Below are 23,158 nucleotides of genomic sequence, written 5' to 3' on the forward strand. Positions count from 1 at the left end.
TGCTATAAGGGCTAAGATGGAGTCTGACTCCGAAGAGGTGAGTCTACAGTTCTGATTGCAATGGGAAGTTAATTCCATAGTTTTGGAGCCACGAGGGAGAAGAGTCTGGGGCGTGTGGAGCATTGTCCCAGCTGTTTTAGTGATGGTTCTGCCAGCCTAGCTATGTTGGCTGATTTGAGACACATATCTCTAACACACAAAATATCCCAAATATAAAACAGCCGGGACAACGCTCCACACACCCCAGACTCTTCTCCGGGGCGTGTGGAGCGTTGTCCCGGCTGTTTTAGTGAAAGTTCTGCCAGCCTCCCTGTGTTGGCTGATCTGAGACACATATCTCTAACACGGGTTCTCAAAATCTCAACGTTTTTCCCCCGGAAATGCTTTGGCCATGTCTGGCGACCCCCGCACCGCCCCCAATACAAACTGACTGCAAAAATAACCTTAATAATATAGAAAATATATCATAAATGAATACTGAAACCAGATATAATCATTAAGGAAAGTATATGCATGCACTATGTGTACTATCATTACTATGTAAACCATTCATTTCCATTTTTCCAGCCATTCAGTTGCAAAAAAAACGTTTTTTCTTTTTTTTTTAAATAATTTGGGGACCCCCCAAAATAATTTGGCGACCCCCCCCCCCCCCCCAGTCGGTCACTAGGTGTGCTAAGGAAATATATTTTTAAAATATCTTTCAATTCTATTTTTTTATGTTCATTTCTGCTAAGCATCCAGCTAGGTAGTCTTTGACAAATTTTCCAGTAGGACTTATTTACGCCATTTATAATACTTAATACTCGATTTTGGGGTAGGACAGGAACGTTACAGAGGGTAGATTAGCTTTAAACCTAAATGTTATTCATGGCGTCAACCAATAGGAAAACATATGTGTTGTAGAACCCACTTGGCAGGCATTAGCTTGTAGTTTTCTTTTGGTGGTCCAACCACAGTAAGTCAAACACACCAGAAAACCATCACTGGCCACAATCCACTAGAAAACATGGGTGTGACGCCTCAGCATGCATTGACTATTGTGGGAACCAACACGCATGTCTCTCTGCCTGGAGAGAGAAGGTCAAAAAGCGACAAGAGATAAGTCTGGCCTTTGTCTGGTGTAGTCTGGGAGGTACACAGAATCCTAAATGTTTTTGGAATCAAACTGTGCTGGTTGGCAACATCCCCGGGCTCTTTGAGACTCTTCTCAAAATGTGTGGTTAAAGCCTGCCTTTCTCTATAACTAAAATCCCTTGACCTGTTGTGACATTCTTGTCCTCAAACGTCTGGTTTGACAGATAGCCTAAAGAGGCCGTGGAGACATTTGCGTACTATTAACATGATGGACACAGAATGAATTAGCGGTTTGCCATGCACTGCGTCTCCAAACACCCCCAGAGAAAAAGATTGCAGTGCGGAGCTGCCAGTTTCCCCAGATGTTTCTGCCTACACTGTAAAAGGCTCCAGCTGTGTGTGTGTGTGTGTGTGTGTGTGTGTGTGTGTGTGTGTGTGTGTGTGTGTGTGTGTGTGTGTGTGTGTGTGTGTGTGTGTGTGTGTGTGCAGACTTTACCCCCCCGCCCCCCTTCTCTATCCTCTCAAACAGCATAAGGGAGATAGGGAAGTGTGTGTGAGAGAGAGAGACAGAGACAGAGGAGGCACACAGTTTTTGCGTAACCACTGGTGGGTCCCTAGGGGGTTCTCTCTGCTTCTTGGCTCTGTGTGTCTGACAGAGGCTGCCGGCAGAGAAGGAACGTCCGTAACACAGAGGTTATTTCATCATTTTCAATCTGTCCGTGTGAGACGGAGGTGCTTCAGATGTCTGGCTAATAGGCCTGTTAGTGGTCAGCGCCTCAGACAAGCTTTTAGCCCATATATAAATGGGCTGTGAAAGTCTGCGTCAAATCAGTCTATCCTTGCAACGTTGATGTTTCGACACACTTTTGCAGCCTTTTTAAGGAGGGCGAGCGGAACAATGTGTTTCCGATTTATGGAACATTTACGAGTATATTTAAACGGGGACCGATGCCAGATTAACAGATTGTCAAACATGTGAAAGTACAATGATTCTGCCAAACCCATAGTGATGGAGTCCCCAGAGGGATGAATGAACGTTTCATGTGTGATTCTCAAGTGTGATTGTGTTCTGTCTGGTGTCTCTGTACCGCTCTCAAAATCGTAGGAAAAGAGGATTCCGTGTCTGACCGATGACAGATTCTTGGGTCAGATACCAATCCTGTTTTTGGAGTGATTACTCCAAAAACAGGATTGATTACTGATGTTTTGACTGATATTTTGTAAAAAATAAAACCAACTTTTATTCAACCAAGCCCTAATCAAAAACTGTCAAAAATAGACAATCCACAAGCTCACAACGCAATATGTTAACGTGTGTTAATGTTCAAAATGGTCCCCAGGTTGAAAGTGATTACAAATCGGTAAGCTCAGGCTGCATATTAGGCGATACCGATGTCTTCATAGAAAAGTAAAATAATGACCGGTATACCGTCCACTCCGAGCTATCGGTCAGGCCCTACTTAAGTTTGTGTCCTTCTGCTCTCACTGTACCTCTCTGTAGGAGAAGAGGCTCCAGTGTCTGTCCTTCACCAGTGTCAAGGAGAAGGAATGGCTGATGGAGTCTCTGATTCGCTACATCAAAGTCATCGGTGGCCCACCGGGCAGGGAGGGCCTGCTGGTAGGACTGAAGAATGGGGCGGTAAGTATATTTATATATACTGTACTGTTATTATTCTAAGCACAGCACCTTCAAGGACCTCGAAGAATCAGTTTTTTTGTGACATCACAGGTTTACAGGTATAAAAAATAAATGGGTTTGCGTGTTCCATCATTTTGGAGAGGACAGTGGTAGAGGGAGAGCAAAGGGGAATAGATGGAAACAGGCTAAAAAAAACTATATATATATGTATATTTATTTATTTATTAATTTTTTATATATGCAACTAGTCGACTAGTAAATCCACTAGTTGACCTTGTTGGTACTAGTTGACTAGTTGATGAAAAAATTTATATATATAAATATATATAAATATATATTTATTTATTTTCCCCCCATTTTTGTAGGCCTCAAGATCAGCTAGAATGCTACATTATACAGTAGTCACCAATGTACACAGTTTTTAAACGTACAAATTATATTTAAAAAAATAAACTTTCCTTTTTACATAATAGGTAGTTAAAAAACTAGTCGACTAGTAAACTAGCTAGGCAACTAGTAAAAATCACTATAACGTCAGATACGGCGCAGAACATTTACATCATTTGCAGGTGTAGCATCAAATGTCGGTGTAATCTAAGACTTCAGTTTCAAGTCACACAATGCATTCCTGTCTAGCTTTTTCTTTTATCTTGTATCTTTTCATGTCTGATCCCAATTCATTCATCGAGTCTTCTATTTCCATCAGTAATTTGTCCTGACTTTGTGTCATTATCGCTTCGTTCTCCCTGGCAGATCTTGAAGATCTTTATTGATAACCCGTTTGCGATCACTCTGCTGAAGTTGACCACGTCAGTGCGCTGCCTGGACATGAGTGCCTCTCGGAATAAACTGGCCGTGGTGGACGAACACAACACCTGTCTGGTGTACGACATCAACACCAAAGAACTGCTCTTTCAGGTTAGCCAGCAGGCCAGAACTTCTATCATCTACTTGTGTGTAATGTTGGTTTCAGAGGTGAATAAACTGATGCAGTTCCATTAGACAAGGTTAGGTGTTGTAATGCTCTATCATTCAACATTGTAAAATAATTTGTCTGCTGAAAACTTCACTTTGTAGCAATGACTTATTCATGAGAGCAGAGAGACTTGCACTGTGTTAATGCCTGAAGTGCCAAGTGTTGGAACTCAAAACACATTTCGGCTTTTAGCAAACCTACAGGTTCTTTAAAGTTTAAAGTAGTTTTGTAGGAGAGGCTCCTCCAGTATCAGAACAGTCACATCATCTTGTCCCCATGCAGGAGCCCAATGCCAACAGCGTGGCGTGGAACACCCAGTGTGAGGACATGCTCTGTTTCTCGGGTAACGGCTATCTCAACATCAAGGCCAGCAACTTCCCCGTCCACCAGCAGAAGATGCAGGGCTTCGTGGTGGGCTACAACGGCTCCAAGATCTTCTGTCTCCACGTCTACTCCATGTCGGCCGTGGAGGTTCCTCAGGTAATTGACAGCGGTGTTGCCTTATCCGATTTGAAGACATTTATTATGGAAGATTATATTAACTAGACCAGTGCCTGCCTGGTGCGTGCCCCGTGCCGGCCTACGCAGGAATGATGCAAGTGAAGTCGGGAACCGTGCAAGCTGGAAATGAATGCCCCAACCAGTTATGCAATAGCCATCATACGATATCCCATTGTGCATTGTGTCTGTCTGTGCCCCCTTTTTAACTTTTAAATTGACATTTAGTGTGGCAGTTATGCTGTCTATTTATAGTTCAACAACATTATTTGTATTACTATGTACTGTACTGTACTGTACTGTACTGTACTGTACTGTACTGTACTGTACTGTACTGTACTGTACTGTACTGTACTGTACTGTACTGTACTGTACTGTACTGTACTGTACTGTACTGTACTGTACTGTACTGTACTGTGCTGTACAAGCCCTCGTCCCTGGCGAGTGCGTGTGTGTGTGTGAGTGTGTGTGTGCGTCCGACAAAGCCGGATGCACCACGGTGGATTTGAACCCACAACCTCTGTGGTGGTGGGCACTGGGCAGGGACTTTACCACTGCGCCACCCGAGTGCCCATTCCAAGGTTACTTCTTGTGTACAGGCACATTCGAGTAAACATCACTTTTCTTCTTTTGTTTTGTTTTGTTCAGTCTGCGCCGATGTATCAATATCTGGAGAAGAAGATGTTTAAGGAGGCCTACCAGATCGCCTGTCTGGGTGTGACAGACAATGACTGGAGGGACCTCGCCACGGAGGCACTCGAGGGACTCGATTTTGACACTGCAAAGAAGGCCAGTTCTATTGAAGATCAGTTTGTGCAATTTTAACATTTCTTTCCCACCTTTATTTAACAGGAGTTAGTCTCTCAAACAGATAACCCTTCCACAATCTTTGAATCCTACAGAGAGTCTGTAACTATGCCTTACAAAAGTTGTGACAGGAACGTGTCATCTTAAAACAGAAGAACGAAGTGCTCCCTGGGTTTAATCACAATGGCTCAAAACAGGTGCATAGGAACCCAAGGTTCTGCTTGTGGTGAGGCAGACTGTAGGGGGAAAAAAATCACACCTGTGTGAAGTGAGGGGTGCTCTTTTCATCGTACATCATCATGACGTAGCATGTCGATTTGCTCAGACACATATGACGTAAATTCTGCTTTCATTGTCAATGACATTTAATGTTTGTGTTAGCACAAAAGCCAATTTGCTCAGACATATGACGTAAATTCTCCTTTCATTTGTCAATGACATTTAATGTTTGTGTTAGCACAAAAGCCGATTTGCTCAGACACATATGATAAATTCTCCTTTGATTGTCAATGGCAAATGTGACATGCTCCATGTATGGCCAGTACAGCATTCATTCCATATGTTGATCTGACCTCCCATGTCAAAGCGCCAGCACTCTGCTGTCACCCAGGCAGATGCGTGCACGTGACCTCGCCCTCAGGCGTCTTACTGGTTAGCCATATTTTACTATTTTGAAAAACATTTTATAACACATTCCAACACATTGTGAGCTTGTAAATCAGCTATTTGAACAATTTTAGAATGTTTTTGAAAATGGTAAAAAGTGGCAAAAAAGTGGGTAAGGCGGCGTGCAAGATAGGGCCGGCTGGCGTCTTCAGGTGAAAAACATTATCTAATAATTATTTACAGATGCAGAAGTATTTTAGATTTTCTATTTCTGGTAAGCAGCAAGCTAGATATAGGTTTGGACTAATTTGATTTATAGTTAGGACTTATTTATGTGACTGCAAAGGCAAAATGGAGGGAGGGGTAGGTGGACCATCTGTCCATTTGTTTTCTTACTTTTCTACTCAATTTCGTTTCCAAAAGGTAGACATTTGAAAACTGTGTGAGCCTCTTGAGAGACTATCCAGGATCAGTTCCATTGCGATCCAGAATCTATTTTAGTGGCCAAAATGGCAGCACATAAAAGAAAGCAACAACATAAAACAGCAACATGAAAGTTCATGGAAAAATAAACTTCAAACAATAATCAAATTACTGTAAAAAGTGATTTAGAAGCATTCAGAAGCAGGACATGAGAATCATCCAGTTTTTTAATTAATACTCTTTGATGCTTCTCAGATAATCTAATTTACTTCAACATGACAGTAGCTCACACCAGGATGAGGAATTGAGGATGCACAAACATGAACCAGATGAACCGATGAATGTGAACATGTAGCCAAAATAGCTGATCTACAAGCATACAGCACTGATCTACAAGCATACAACACGTTGCAACACTGAAGGGTTTTGTGTAGAAGGAACAAAGGAGGGGAGCACGTTACAGACGCACCATATATACGGTTTAAACTGCTAAAAACACTTTCACCGAAGACAGGCGGAAAGTGTGGCTTCGAGAAACAAATTACATAAATTGTCCATAGTATTGATTACCAGCCCTGACATGAAAAGGATAGTAATTTTTGTGTTTTAAAACAAAATGTAATAGGTTTAAGTGTAAAAATGCAAACATTTTGTGCCATTTTCCTGTCCATCACTAGATGGAGCAGCATGATGTGAAATCTCCCTTTCCCCCACTTTCAGTTGATCAGTAACTACTGTAAAAAGAGCATTACAAAACAAAAGAAGAGTTGAACCTAAATTGCAATACTTTTCGTCTTTTTTTCTTTTCTTTTTTCATTTGCAGGCCTTCATTAGGGTTCGAGACCTGCGCTATCTGGAACTCATCAACAGCATTGAGGTAAAAGCTTGCCCCTCAGAAAGGAAAAACATAGCGCATGCTCCATTGAAATAAGCCAGGTTCAAGAGGATTTGTCTTGGAAAAACGAGAACGGTAATCAGGGCCGAGCAGAGAAAGATTTATTGCCAACCCAGTGTTGGTCGGCCGTAACGTTTTCAAAGGGAAGCATGGAGTTAAGAGTACACAGGGACTGGTCCGAGCACACGTACTGCAGTGCACCCCATTATACTTTTAATTACTGGACTTTTCCTCTGGCCCACCCTTCAAGGCTTGGAAAGAAGGAAAGCGAGAACTGGTATCTGATTGACCTGCTACACACACACACGCACACACACACACACACACACACACACACACACACACACACATACACATACTGTACATACGCGCTCATTCAAGGACCTCAGCACATACATTCTTCAGGGGAGGGAAGTGTTTTCATGTGAACTAGGCTGAACCTCGGGGGAGGCCTCAATCATACATTTACAGTGGGAATATAGACGCATTCACGTGTTTTTAGATTTTTATGGGGAGTTTTTTTTTCTTGAGATAAGACTTGCCCCGAGCGAAAAGGGAAAAGTGGTTCTTTGATAAAACTTGGGTTTCCACCCCCCCCGCTCCGTGATATGAGTTGATATGAAAAGAATAGGATCATTGAATTCAACCAAAATTACTTTTGTTCACAGGGTTTTTTCTCCCAACGCAGTTATGTGTGGAATTAATGTTTTAGCGCAGGGTGATTCAGAGGTGAGGCGGACCTCACACTGCAAGCCAATAATAATTTCCTGTGTGTGTGTGTGTGTGTGTGTGTGTGTGTGTGTGTGTGTGTGTGTGTGTGTGTGTGTGTGTGTGTGTGTGTGTGTGTGTGTGTGTGTGTGTGTGTGTGTGTGTGTGTGTGTGTGTGTGTGTGTGTGTGTGTGTGTGTGTGTGTGTGTGTGTGTGTGTGTGTCTGTCTGACACTGTGCGTCTGACACTGCATGCCTGTGTACCTGCGATACATTTATCCGCTGACTGCACACTCTGCCACCACGTTTGACCGACTTGCAGGAGAGGAAGAAGCGAGGTGAGACCAACAATGAGCTGTTCCTGGCAGACGTCAACGCCTACCAGGGCAAGTTCCACGAGGCCGCCAAGCTCTACAAGCGCACTGGCAGCCACCCCCGAGCCCTCAGCATGTACACTGACCTGCGCATGTTCGACTACGCCAAGGTGAGGCACATCTCACGTATATTATATAGATCATTGTGTCCCAAAACACTGGGTCCCTTTCTTTTTTTGTTTCCTACATTTTGTTTTTGTTATTATTTCAAAACATTTTCAAAAAACATTCCCGAAAAAAGCACATTTTTCATGAAATTACAGATTTTTGTTTTGTTTTTAATATTATTCATGGAGTAGAAGTAGAATCCAAATGTTCACAACGCGTCGCTTCACGCCACGTTGTGAGCTTGTAGATTGGCTATTTTCACTAGTTTGGGGTCACATGCTAAAAGGTTTGGGAACCACTGGTCTGGTATAGATCCTTCAAACAAATGCGCACGTTTGTATTTCTATACCATTTCAGAACATTGGTTTTATTTCTGCCAATTCTTTTTGCCATTTTTAACCCTTAAACTGCATGTGTCGCACACTGCGACACGTGTCGCACACTGCGACACGTGTCGCGTACAGTATTTCCACTGCATGTCAGCCGCTCGCATGTAATAAATGTAAATCGGGCATAACCTTACCCCCTAAACCTAACCTCTAAATGCCTATAACTCTAACCCCAATCAGGAATATTGGCCTAATTAATTGTAAGCCTGACTCCCCGTTTTTTTTAACCATTTTTCTTGTGAGGACCAGTAACATTTTCTTTATTCTACTATCCATGTGGGGACATTTGGCCCTCAAGTATAGTAATACAAATACACACACACACACACACACACACACACACACACACACACACACACACACACAAAAGCACACACACAACAATGGGTCCTGGAAAGCATTGCACGTTTGAGGGGTGCTAAACATGTGTTTTACTTCACCGTGCACATCTTATGCCAAGATGAGGCCCTGTGCTCGCTATATGTTCCAACAGAGCTGCTCCCCACCGCCTTCACCGCGCATCTTTCATCTCCTCGTATATCTACAGAATCCCTGCGTATGTCACCTGATCAGCAGATACACACACACGCACACACACACACACACACAGACACACCCACCACACACAGACATGCATACAGTAAACGCATGTACACCACACACATGCACACACACATGTGTTCAAAATCATGCCGTACTGACCGCATGTCCGTTTACATGTAAAATCTTTCACACAGAGTTAAACCTGATTTACACTTGTGTGTTTGTACTTGTGTACAGTACACTTGCAAGGGCCAAGGGTTGTTGTGAGGGCCAAATGTCCCCGCAAGTATGGAGGAACTTTAGTAGAAGTTTCCTGGTCCTCACAAGATAAATGGATGTTTTATGTTTACAAAAGAGTTTTGGAGATAGAGGATTACTATTAGGAAAAGATCCAGGATTTGAGTTTAGGGGGCTGGAGTTATGCAGATTTACACTTCGTTACCCACCGGTGTCCCACACCAAAAACAGCAGAGTTTGTACATATGCTATGTTTGGTGTGACATGGCGTGGTGGAAGCAATTCTAAATGAGGCATTACTATGCAGTAGTGTAAGAGCGAGACGGAGAGTGTCTGTCTGCCGCTCTTTGCGAACACTTTGATGAGGAGGTCATTGGGAGTTGAGGGAAGCTTGCATTCGCTGTGTTTACGTGTGGGGCGCTCTTTGATCACCGGCGGTATATTCACAGCGCTGGAGCAGCAGATGACACAGTCGACTGCCGTGGCGTATGGACTTGGCGTGTGTGCCGTGCGTGTGTGTTTGTGTGTGTTTGCAGGCGACTCTCCACATTTGATCTGCCCTGTATATTTATGTGGGTGGGTGTGTGTGTGGCCATCTGGCCCCCGAGGCCAGTTTGTTTTAGGTAGGATGGACACCGGGACAGGGAGTCGTGCTACTTGGGCACTATTTTGACTGTCTGAACATTGACCCAGATGGAGGATTATCTTCCCCCTGTAGGTCAGTGGTTCTCAAGCGTTTTCATGTCAAGATATATATGTATGTTTTGTCAGGGGGACCCCCATACAAAAATGTTCAGTATAATTCCTGATTATTATTATTATTATTTTTTTATTGTTGTATGTTATATCCTACTGACTCGCCTGCACCCACCGGCAGGACCTATAGGAGCCTGTAGGAGTAAATGCAATGACCAATATCACCCTTCCCGCCTGGCTTCCCTCCCCCGAACACAGACCAATTGTGTTCGTATAGACGCCCGACAAAGCCAGTTGCACCACGGCGAATTCGAACACACACGAGACCCGCCGTGGTGGTGGGTGGCGGGAGGGATTGTGAGCATGTAGCTGTACTATTTTCAAAACCTTTGAAAATAGATTTAGCCTGTAATGGCATGTCCAAAATAGGGATGCCAGGGTTAATGTGCTTAAATGCCATCAAGGGATTCTGCCTGTCGTACAGTGTCTAACCCACTGGCTACCATCCATTCACTGCCGTCACATTGTCAAGTATTCAGCATTCAGCGTCAGTCAGCTCAGCTCCACGGGTCGTGCACTCAGAGTACGTGTCGGATTTTCAGCTCGCCGGTTTATAATTGTTTACCCACAGGTGCCAACTGCACGTCTTTTCTCTTAACATTACATTGTGTGATGCTTTGCATTTTTTCTCATGGAATGCTGCCAGTCGGCGCCTAGTTTTCTTTTTGGATGGCGTCCAAACTTCCAAAGTTAAATTCTGTTCAACTTTCTGCGGGGCAGCGCTGCTTATATCAGTAGGCTATTACTTGCACATCCAGAGCGAGAGACCATTCACAAAAGAGAAGGATGAAAACTATAATGTTTCAGTCAGACGAGAGGCTCATCACAGCTGCAACCCCCAAATAACCAGTAGAAACCTGCGTGTTGACGTGAACATCATTTATATGCAAATTAGCCATAGACATGGAGTGATTTGTTTCTGAATGTCTTGCATCATTTTATCAAATTATTAAATTATAACATTGGATCCAGTGGAACTTATTTTTTTCCATTCCTTGGAAAGTTTCTGCAGGACATACCAGGTTTGGGGCTCACTTTGTCCTCATCATGTACTGTATCAGTGTATCATTTTTATTAGCTTCAGGAAACACGAGGCAGCAGAAGATAAGAGATAGGAGGAGAGGCAGATGGGAGAAGTTGGGTGAACTTAAAGTAGATATTCTAAGTGTTTTTTGAAGGAGTTGGAGTGTTCTTTTAGGCAACTATAGGTGGTAATGCTACACATTCTATATCTAAATACTGTATACACTACACATGCCTGTATAGCATCACTGTCAGACTTAAATCTTTACTTTTCAGCAAATTTGTTCCAATGGATCCAATGTAGTTATTTAGTCGGACGATCATGCTAATTATTTTCATTGGTTAAATATTTATAAAACCCACAGACACACTTAACCACTTTCAACTGGCCTCCCTATTTTCAACATGTATCATTATAGTCGAAATCTTGATTCTTTCTAAACTAAATAACCCTTGGCAAAAATAGTTGGGGCCCTATAGACTTAGCCTGGTTAATAAACCAGACTAATATCGCACGGATCCGCGGGATATTAGTCTGGGGAGGCTCAGCTTGGATTTCATTTCCAGGGAAACATTTTCTCTTTGACGCAATTGGTCAGAGCTACTGTCAGTCAAAGGTCTCAAGCATTGAACGTCACTGTACCAAAGCCCGCCCATATTGCACACCGTGTCCCTATTGGGCGCACACGTTTTCGTGTGTAGAAAATGGGCGTACAATTGAGCCTCTCCAGACCGAAATCCGCCGGTAGGCAATTTTTTTTTGCCAACGGCTGATTCGGTCTGGTTTATTAACCAGGCTACTATAGACTATGCACTGCCCGGTAACACTTTAGCAGCATTTAGCAGAAGCTAAATTTGCATTGTGTCTGGAGGTGTGGCTGAGCCTGCTGTTACGATATCTGAAAGACTCATGTTTCACTCACAATTGATGCAGCATTTCAAAGACATTATTTATTCGTTAAACCTATGAAATAAGTTTACCGCAGTATCTTCTTGTCTAGAAATGGAGTGTATTTCCCCTCTCTCTCTCTCTCTCTCTCTGTAATTGTCCTATAATCAGCAGAAGTGAGCTAGTGTCAATTCCTTGTGTCAATTGTGTTTATATAAGATGTTAGTCTATTCAAAGACGATATGTGCTCGGCAATGCCATTCGCTACTACTTCAGTTTGATTATTCCATTGCACAGGAAATCAAGAACGGATTACAATAATTTAACATTCTCTATTATCAGCTGGGATTTGTCCGTCATTACATACAGTAAGTGGCTCATTGCAGATTTGAACACTGCAGCACTTCTGAATTAAGTCAATTTTTGATTTTACTGTTATCCATAAGAGTGACTGTTATTACAGTAGCAGTTGCCAGTTAAGCTTATCAAAGACAAATAAAATTTGATCTGTGTTTGCTATAACCACACCAGACCATTCAGTGGAATTAATCCAGAAAACAAGCGATTGCTGTAATTTATTTCTCTGTCAGCAATGCATGAGTGATAATTCTGTGTATCAAATATTATTTTATTCCAAGGCAATCAACGTCGGACTGCCTCTTCACTCTTCCATGAGCAGAGAGGGAGAGAGCGTATATGTTACCACTGGGGACTGGACATAAAGCATAGCGCAGCTGGCTCTTAAAGGCAATGGCACCTGGCATGCTGATTGGTTTGATTAATGTAACGCCAAAACCACAACTATGCAATAATAAGGAGTAGTGCAGGTGTTTTAGGCATAGAGTTTAAAATAATGCTTAACATGTTGATGGCACTCTCTCACTTCTTGTAGGAGTTCATAGGAGGGACGGACCCGCAGAATTCAAAGATACTGATGACCAAACAGGCGGACTGGGCTAAGAACAGCAAGGAGCCACGGGCAGCGGCAGAGATGTACCTGTCTGCAGGCGAACACCTCAAAGCCATAGACATCATTGGAGAGCACGGCTGGGCCGACATGTGCGTGGTAATTTCTCTGTGTTTACCAGATCAACTTGCTGATGTGCAAGCACACAACTCGTTGCATTGCCGTTACTTATTCGTTATTGCTGTTGTTATTGTCACATGCAATTTTAATATGGGATAATGAGCTTATTTAGAACAGTGATTAACCCATTAAGATCTGAGGCCCATTCTACAAATGCCTTCTAGATAAATAGTTCTCAAACTTGTCTGTGTCAAGGACCCCCAAATTAATACATGGCCACAGACTCCCCCATCTGAAAATGTTTTGTGCCAGGGACCCCCAGAAGAGAATACATTTTTCCAAACATTTTTGATTAAAAAAAATGATTTGCAAGCGCTGTGAGCTTGTATATCTGCTATTTTCGAGAACCAATAATATTCTAATAAATATAGCGTTTTCTGAAAAACGCTATATTTATAGCTAAAATCTAAAATGACACAGATGATTTCCCAGCGTTTATGGATTAAACAGTTGACCAGGAGTAAATTTGAGGTGTTCCAATTTTAGATTTCTTACAATCAGAAACTGGTATTTGCTGTGGACATGGCATATATAAGCTATACTAATGTTTATGGATGGGATTATTAGATTTGTCTTCTTGGACAAGACTTTGCCAATTTCAGACATCCAGGACTTTTGATGTCATGGGGTGCAGTGATTCTCAAAGTGGGGAATGGGGACCATGGGAATGGTTCAGTTTAGCTCATATTTGATTCGCTAGAAGGTAATGCAGAGAGGCAAATATGTTTCATTATTCACAATCTGTAGTCAGTTTCTAGAGATATGATAAATTGTACCAAACAATAAAGATTACATCTCAGGGAGTTGGGGACAAGATTTTCATTAAACGTGGCTCAATGTGTTTGTATCTGGGGCACCTGTGACATGAAACAGCCTGACAAGTCATTACCTAGAGACATGGTTTTTCAGTGACAGTGACTCGCTACATCTAAAGACACTAGCCAGGGGGGGTTTACAAGAATGCAAGCAAATGTTTGTGTTCTGTTTAAACTTTTTAGAACCAAAATGCTATTATTTTACGATAGCAAAGAAAACAAAACTCAAACTTTCTCACGTCTCAAACTTTGTCAGGAAGGCTACTCCAGATTGATTGATGTTTTTGGCCGCGGACCTCCTTGCAAGACGTGTAGTGTTTCAAAAATATTCCACATTTGACCTTTTGTCATGGCAAATCTACAAGCTTACAAAGTGTCACGACAAGCTTGTAGAGCAAGCTATTTTCAAATAGGTGATAGGTAAATAGTAAAGTGATTAAACTGTTATTAATGCTCTATTAACTCATTTTTCTGGGGTCCCGGGACCTCACTTTGAGAACCACTGTCGTAACTGTCCTGAAATCACTGTCAGTGGGGGTGGGTGGGGGGCTCAGGTTCTGTGGATTGTTTGGGTTTGAGCTCCAGAATACAACTGCTTGAGCTCATGAATATGGATAGCAATATCTAAGGTTATAAGGATAGCGCTCTTCAAATCTAATGCTAATGCCATGTATTCATAGCCCTGCACAGATCCGGCCTCAGGGTATTAGACACCTAGCTGATGGCATACAGAGTGAAAGCTGATGAAGTACAAAGAGGTTGTTTACCAGCAAACATCAGTTCATCAATTCTCTCACGCATGCATGCACACACGCAAGCACACACACACACACACACACAAACACACACACACACACACACACACACACACACACACACACACACACACACACACACACACACACACGTATGACCGTACTTGTGAACATATCAACACTTTAGGGCAGCAATTTTATAAATGCCATTGGTACGTTTTTCTTTTTACATCAAAAATCAACAAGCTCTGCTCAGTGTGTGACACTGGCATTCAACTAAGTATAACTGAGGCATAAGACTAATCCCAACAACACCTAACTTCTAAGCCTCCCCAAATCTTTTTGTAACCACAAAACAATGTTTTATGTTTTATTTTATTTGTTTTGTTCCTTGTGAGAACCAGGAAAGGTATCTTTAGTCCACAATGTCTATTTCTCAAATTCTACTAATACTTGTGTGGACATTAATTTGGCCCTCACAAGAATAGTAATACACACACACACACACACACACACACACACGCACACACACACACACACACACACACACACACACACACACACACACACACACACACACACACACACACACACTGTTGTGAGTCATGGGAAACGGGCTAGCCTGCCAGTGTGTGTAGCTGGGAAGCTGGCAGACAGAGACAGATATGGCTGTGTCCCGGGCCAGTCGTATCACACAACTCCCTACAGACTTCCCATCTGACCCAGTGTCTGCTAACTGTCACTCACAGCCTGCACTGACCTAGAGCAGCGGGGTTAACACTGTTTGGGGCCAACACACACTGAACACTCTCGGAAAGTAACAAAGTACATTTAGTCAAGTTACAAGTACCGTATACTCTTTAGGCCAGACCACACCAATGCAACTCATTGCTACTTGCAACCATTATCTCCAAATTGCACCAGTCGGCAACTGGTCAGTCCAGACCGCTGCAATGGTCTCTAAAATGTTTTTGTTTTGTTGCAACAAGGAGTTGCGTTTGTGTGGAATGACCTTTTAAAGCAAAATGTTGAGGTAGTGTGTACACTAAGTATGTCCATTTTTCAATACTTTATACTTCTACTCCATAGGCAGAGGCAAATATTTTACTTTTTACTGTACTGTACAATCTACAGGGGTTTGTCGATATGCAAGTAAAAACAAAATGACATGACTTTTGCTAGCTTGTAACAGTGTTTCTACATTTTGGTACTTTCTCTTAGGTTAACCCCCCCCCCCCCCCTCCTCTATCTCTTTCTCTCTCATTAGCAGGCAACAGTGCAGCACTAATACTATCTCTCTCTCTCTGTTTCTGACAAACAGCACCCCTACTGGTACTCAGTCATACTCGTGCTCATTAATACATACATACATAGGTGAACACATAGGTGTACACGCCCACGGACATTGCTGTTCCTTGCAGTGGTTGCACCACTCAAAAAAAACAAAGTTTGGGTAGTTCTTCCACCACTGCAGTGTTGATTTTGTCTACTAAAATCGTCGACTAAATCAAAACTGTAGATTTAGTCGACTAAAACTAGACTAAACACTAAAACATTCCAGGTGACTAAATTGTGACTGAAACTAAATGAAAACTATTCAAGAGACTAGGACTAAAACTAAAATCAAAATTTGCTGCCAAAAACAACACTGCACCACTGAATCTTAGTATTCTTGTCAGGCTTCATCTAATCTGACCTGACTAACACTGACTGGGCTGGAATGATGCTGCATTTCTTCTGTCAGAACAGAAGCCAAAATGAGGGTGCAACAGTTCATCCAACTAATCCATTAATCAATTAGTTATCAAACAAGATTTGATGATTTATAATTGAATAAGCTCACAACGCAACACATTGTGACCTTGTTATTTTGAGCTTATTATTGCAGATGTGCTATTCTCAAATAGCCAATGTTATATAATAGTCAATAGTTATATAATAATTCTTAACAACAAAGTAACTAGTACGTTTTCAAATAATTGTAGTGGAGTATATTTGCCTCTTAGATGTGGACAAGACATGCACTAACGGTAAAAAGAGGCCATTAAAAGAAAAAAAACACTAAAGAAGAACTAAACAGAAAGAGTTGTACACTCCTGGGCAGCTATACATACTAGGCTGATGCCCGTTGGGAACATTGCCCATTGGGGATGCAAGACCTGTTGTACACGCTGTCAGAGTACCTGTTGTACCCATTGTACTTAATGCTTACCACTATCATAGTACTCGGATGCCGTACAGTATGACGTCAGGGATCTCTACACATACCGTAGTGTGAGCATTAAATGGACACGGACATCAATGATGTCATCAATAGTAAGCCCATATGGAGATCCCTGATGTTATCAATATTGGCCAGCAACTCTACATCTGACCTCAAACCCTTAGATCTCCATATTTGAAGCTGACCTGTTTCTGACATTCCATATGTTGATCTTTCCCCATCTTCGATGTCTCCCTTTTGAGTGATACCTGTCCATTTAAACCCTAAAGTTATTAGTGCAGCTCGCCCAGCAGCCGGCGAAAACTAGACTTCTTAACAGGCCCGAAAATTAAGACCCCCCATGCCAAAGCGCCAGCGCTCGCCCAGCAGTCTGCTGTGACCCAGGCAGATATGTTGATCTTAGCCCCCATTCCAAAGCGCCATGCGCTCGCCCAGCAGTCTGCTGTCACCCAGGCGGATGTGTGCACGCTTCTCGCCATCAGGCGTCTTACTGGTAGAGATACAGTTCCAGACATCCGCTCCGACTGACTCGGCGCGTCACTGCACTTAGAGTATTAAAAGGATAGAGACTGAACCGGAGCGGCACCCCCCCCCCCCGCTATTCAGTTCAGTGGAAGTTGCTCAGTGGTATTTTGAAGCACCCGGAAGAACGGTCCACTTCTTTTTTTTTTTTTTTTTGGACACCAAATCTGGTGTCCAAAATGAGGAAGTGCAAACAGGCGCTCAATGTTAAACCCCAACTGAATGGGGTTTCCTTGTCATAAATCCACGGGTCCGCTTGCAGTCCCCGCTCTTACCACTAGGGCCGAGCGCCTCAACGTTGGAGAGCCTCACTGGGGGCTTGGTACTTGGCGATACATACGCACACCAAGTTTGAAGTCGGATTGGTCAGACAGCTCTCGAGAGGATATGCAAGGACACACGGACGGACAAACACACACACACACACACACACACACTCACATCATTTATAGATAGAGATGGACACATAAATATAGCCATGCCATGCTGAAAGGTTGTGTGAAGCCTCAGTACTGCATGTGCAGAGCAAGACACCCACACACACCTGCCCCGTTTGTGCTCATGTGTCCCGCCCCTCTGCTCTCATCCAGGCTGATCGACATCGCCCGCAAGTTGGACAAGGCGGACCGCGAGCCTCTGGCCAAGTGTGCGCTCTACTTCAGGAGGCTGAAGCACCACGGCTACGCCTCAGAGACCTACTCCAAGATGGGAGACCTGAAGGCGCTGGTGCAGCTGCACGTAGAGGCATGCCACTGGGAGGAGGTCAGTGAGTGGTGGGGAGAAGTACTCTGTTGTTTTACTTAGTATCAAGTACAAGTATCAATACTGCAATGTAGAAATACTCACGGTACAAGTAAATGTCACGGAATTAAAAAATGTACTTGAGTAAAAATACAAAAGTGTTGCCATCAAAATGTACTTAAAGTACCGAAACTAGAAAGTACTCACTATGCAGAATGTCCCATTCCAAGTTTTCAAATGTATACAAATCTTTTGAAAATGGCAGCTCGCAATCGCAACGCATTGTGAGCTTGTAGATCGGATATTGGCCGAAATATATATAGGGCTGAAGTGGTTACTGTATTTTTTGTAATAATAATCAAAATCTACAAAGTAACTAGTAACTAAAGTTTTCAAATAATTGTAGTGGGAGTAAAAGTACAATATTTGCGTCTGAAATGTAGTGGAGTAGAAGTAAAAGTACCTCAAATTTGTACTTAAGTACAGTACTTAAGTAAATGTACTTAGTTACCTTCCACCACCTTGAAGAGGTCTGACACACTTTTACAACACCTGAGAGACTCACCTTCTGTGCTGAGTGTGCTCATTATGACATATATGGAGTACCCCTTTAGAATGTTCCCAGAAATATACTGCGTTGTGAGCCATATATAGAGCCGTGCTACATCAACCAGTCAGAAATGTCTTGTCATCACTCCCCACGGGAGATACGAAAAAATGCAGAATGTTGATGTCTCTAAATTGAACCCACTAGGAAATGTATTGTCAGTGACACGAACAATGGCACGTTAAGTCTGCGATAATAATGCTCATGGACCGGAGCTAATCGACCAGCCTGCGGTTCCTCCGAATCCACATGCCTGAAGTGTCTGTGATTAGGAAGCGAGACACAAGAAACGCTCTAATGCACTAAAGCACATTAGCTTTTTCAAACTATTCCTTTTCCCCCCAATCAATGTCGCCCATCAGAGGCGCCTCACACTATGCATTATGCAGACACCAAGCAAATATTACATTTCCTTAATCCATCGGCAGTGTCTTAATCGAGTTACAGGCATTACAGAGATGCTGACTGATCTGCGCGGTGAAACAGAATACAAAGAGAGAGAGAGAGTGCATTAATTGTGCTCTTATGATTCTGCAGTGCTCTGAGACAATTTTGGATATTTGTATTTGATGTGGAGAGAGATAGAAAAGGCGAGCCTGTGGATGTGGGAGAAATGTTATGCTTTACATCAATTCACTGGGGGAGGTGGAAAAATCAGGCAGGACACCTGCTGCACCACATTATGGGGCTACAGTATATGGATGCTGTTCACTGCATCATCTCTCTCGCTCTCTCTCTCTCTCTCTCTCTCTCTCTCTCAAACTCCAGTGTGACTTCGCTGGGCTCGGCCTTACAGTGTGGTATGCCTGGAGTGTGTGTTTCTTGGCTGAGGTTTTGCCAAGGGACATTTAGTTTAATCAGTCAACATGACAGGCAGATATACGTTCATTGGGCCCTGTAACGCCACCCGAAATCCTGTCCTGTTCTAGCAGCCCTTCCAGTCCAGTGCTCTAATTGACTGTGAAATTGAATTGGCCCCCACACTTGTCTTTGCTCCACGCTCATTAATATTGCTTTCACCAATGTTTTGACTAGAAATAATGTGGGTTTGTTTTGACTAGAAATAACATTTGAGTTGTAATTTATCTGTTCTTAGCCGGCGAGCACTTGCAGTGACTCAGCTCCTGCCTGTAAGACGATGATGTCATACAGTACACCAGTGGTCCTCAAACATTGATATGTATTTGGCCAACCCTCATCTGAAAAGGAGTAGAATCAAATCTGTCCATAAGAAAAGATTTGTGTTGTTAAAATCATTCAAAATTTCTCAAGATTTTTCAAACTATTTTAAAATGTCAGATCTACAAGCTCACAACGAGTGATGTTCTGTAAAGCTTGTGGATTGCTACAAATTAATACATTTGACTTGGGGACTCCTTGGAACCCCCTCAAGGACCCCTGGGGGGTGGGGGGGCCCAGCCCCCACTTTGAGAACCACGGCAGTACACCTGTAAATCCTCACATGTAATCACATCATAGTGAATATGTTAACATTTTGTTGGGACATTTAAGGAGAACCGTCAATACTCCTCTTATTTCCTCACCGTTTCTCAGGCCTTCTCGCTGGTGGAGAAACACAGCCAGTTCAAGGATGACGTCTACGTGCCCTATGCCCAGTGGCTGGCTGAGAACGACCGCTTTGAGGAGGCACAGAAAGGTGAGTCTCCCAAGTGGAATGTGCCTGACTGCCCCTAACTCTTTAGCTTGCTGGCCAGTGTTTTTTCTAAACAGTGTACCGTGCCCGCCGTATACTACTACTACTAGGCCGTAGTCCACCGTGGCCCGCCGTAGTCTGAAAACCCACCTCTTCAGACTCCATCTTAGCCCATAGCACTTGCCGTAGCACTAGCCTTGACGATCTTACAGGCGTATGCAAAGGCTCAACTTATGTAACTTAGACAGCATTTTCTGTAGACATAGCACTCTATACACATGTATACGCATAGTTTCATTATTATAGACATTACACTGTTAGGTTCTTAGCTTACGTACAGTATGATTCTTGATGACTATGTTTTATGTATTTGATGTATTACCATGTTTTTGTTCTTGCTGTTCTTGTTGCTCTGGATTGATTCTAAATTGTGATGTAAGACAAGTCCAGGTCTGCCTAGAGATTTTGTGACAACCACACATTATTCTAGCAACAACTATAAGAAAACATCATGAATCATCTGTTTTTTTAATGTATAAAATATCTGCATGCACAGTATCATTTCCCAATACAGAGGCGAATCCTTTACCCTAAAATATTTTAACCACTTTCAATCTAGCAACACAGAGGGGTTTGAAAACCACAAAGTTTGAAAACCACTGCATTATTCTATAAGGGATACTCTAAAACCAGCCAAGCATCATCTTTATTGTATTCGGGAGGATGTCGGTGAACACTGGAGTGTAGAAGGGGGAAGCCCAGTGTTTACACATGGACAATATAACGTCTGGCCAATTCTGGACCCAGACCCCCCTTTTTTCCTCCCTACTTCCTCTTGATTCTCGCCATGCTCCGTAAAACCTGATCCTCCCCACTAGAGGAGAACACAGCTGAACTGAACTGAACGACGTCAGCCATACAGCAGTGGTGGAAAGTAACTAAGTACATTTACTCAAGTACTGTACTTACTTTACCATTTTGACGCACTTGTGTAAGTATTGAATTGTTCTGCTACTTTATACTTCTACTCGACTACATTTTGGAGGCAAACTTATTTTCACTCCACAACAACTGTTTGAAAACTTTAGTTACAAGTTACTTTGTAAAAGAACATAGGCCTATATTAAAGATGGAGTGCCACAATATTTGTATTTTTACAGTTTTTCATGTGTCTATGAGGTGACAGTACTTCATTAGACACCCTGGAGTCGTTTTTATGTGCAATGGTGTATTAACTTTGTATTTAGGGTTTCTTCCTGGAGGCTGAACCCTGGCCTTGACAGTAAAACAGGCCAATGAAATAAACAGTAATATAGTGACGTCACACTATCAGCCCCTCCCCTAACCCCTCCCACTTTATCATACAACTACAGCTGTGGGTGTGGCTTCAGTTCAGGTGGATCACCACCCATCAGGCAAACCAGGCATACTTAAAGGACAACTTTATTTTTTTTCAACCAAGGTTCATGTTTTAGGATGTCATTAAAGAAAGTAAAAGATGAGTGTTAATTTTCTTTCATTTGTTGCTTTCTTTTGTTTTAGGGATTTTAGCTCTTTTTGACAGGGGGGCGGGGGCATTCGAGCATGGGGCTAAATATGTATTTTTTCAAATTTTATGGTGATTTTTTTTTTTAATTATTTACTATAGTCCTAATAAACCCCTGGAAATTACATCTGGCCACAGAAGATCACAGGATCTACTGAATGTGAAGGTAGCCTACTGGGGGAAGGCTTATACTGTGTGTATAGGCTCAATATGTCAGTTTGTCACGTTCAGTAGATTCTGTGATATTTTGTGGCCAGATGTAATTTCTTGGGGTTTATTAGGACTATAGTAAATAATAAAATAATAAATCGTCATAATATTATAAAAATACATATTTAGCCCCATGCTCGAATGCCCCCGCCCCCCTGTCAGAAACTGCTAAAATCCCTAAAACGAAAGAAAGCAGCAAATGAAAGAAAATGAACACACACCTTTTAGTTTCTCTAATAACATCCTAAAACATGAACCTTGGTTGAAAAAAACTAAAGTTGTCCTTTAATGAACTCGTGGGCGTGTCCACATAAAAGAATGATTTTAACAAATACGGTACACTTTTTGGGAAAAGTTTTTCCTCCTTATATTATGATAATACCTGATGATCATGTTTTAGGGTTGAAAAAAATCGTGGCAATTAAAACATCTTAAAGCAATTAAGCCGATCTACAAGCTCGGTGCGTGCCGCTGTACAGCACATCGGCTATTTATTTTGACACATTTTTTTAACGTAAAATGTCCGCATATAGTGACTACAGACGTTTTATTTCTAACACAGTATTTCCACACAGTGGTGTATTGCTATTTTTACTCAAGTAAAAACAATGTGAGTACTTCTTCCACCCCTGCATACATGCCTCTAATCATCAGCCGCTACTACAAGCGGCCCTGATGATGATTACTGACTGTAACCATAGTCCTAATCAGCTCATAGATTTATAATTATGATCCCAGCATGCATATTTCCTCCTCAGGATAATCCCCCCCTGTCTGTCTGTCTGTCTGTCTGTCTGTCTCTGTACAGAACGCGGGCGTGAGCTGCAGCAGGCCTGATTGCACTGTAACTCGCCCGTGGTCATTCATTGTGCTGATTGTGTATATTTTGGGCCGGCGGGGCAATGCAGTTTTATGTTACAAGTGATTGCAATAGAATTCCTAACGTAGGCTTCCGGCCGCACACCACCACCACACTTTGGTTCTGTATGCGTGTGTGGGAGGAACTGAGTATAGGTAGCCTAAAGAACACAAGAGTTATAGCCTAGGAGC

The 23,158-nt window shown here is 42.5% G+C and overlaps 1 protein-coding gene across 1 annotated transcript in view; it reads left to right on the top strand.

Moving 5' to 3' along the window:
- ift122 (intraflagellar transport 122 homolog (Chlamydomonas)) overlaps nt 1-23,158 on the top strand; it is a 54,035-nt gene that overhangs the window by 11,036 nt on the left and 19,841 nt on the right. The window contains exons 12-20 of the mRNA XM_083768906.1: nt 2,579-2,716; nt 3,470-3,634; nt 3,975-4,172; nt 4,839-4,979; nt 6,850-6,903; nt 7,951-8,112; nt 12,840-13,006; nt 17,941-18,112; nt 20,253-20,355. Coding sequence (XP_083625032.1) covers nt 2,579-2,716; nt 3,470-3,634; nt 3,975-4,172; nt 4,839-4,979; nt 6,850-6,903; nt 7,951-8,112; nt 12,840-13,006; nt 17,941-18,112; nt 20,253-20,355 — 1,300 coding nt within the window. The remainder of the gene's footprint in view (nt 1-2,578; nt 2,717-3,469; nt 3,635-3,974; nt 4,173-4,838; nt 4,980-6,849; nt 6,904-7,950; nt 8,113-12,839; nt 13,007-17,940; nt 18,113-20,252; nt 20,356-23,158) is intronic.

The sequence above is a fragment of the Protomyctophum parallelum genome (assembly GCF_964188405.1).
Source record: "Protomyctophum parallelum genome assembly, chromosome: 7".
Lineage (NCBI taxonomy): Eukaryota > Metazoa > Chordata > Actinopteri > Myctophiformes > Myctophidae > Protomyctophum > Protomyctophum parallelum.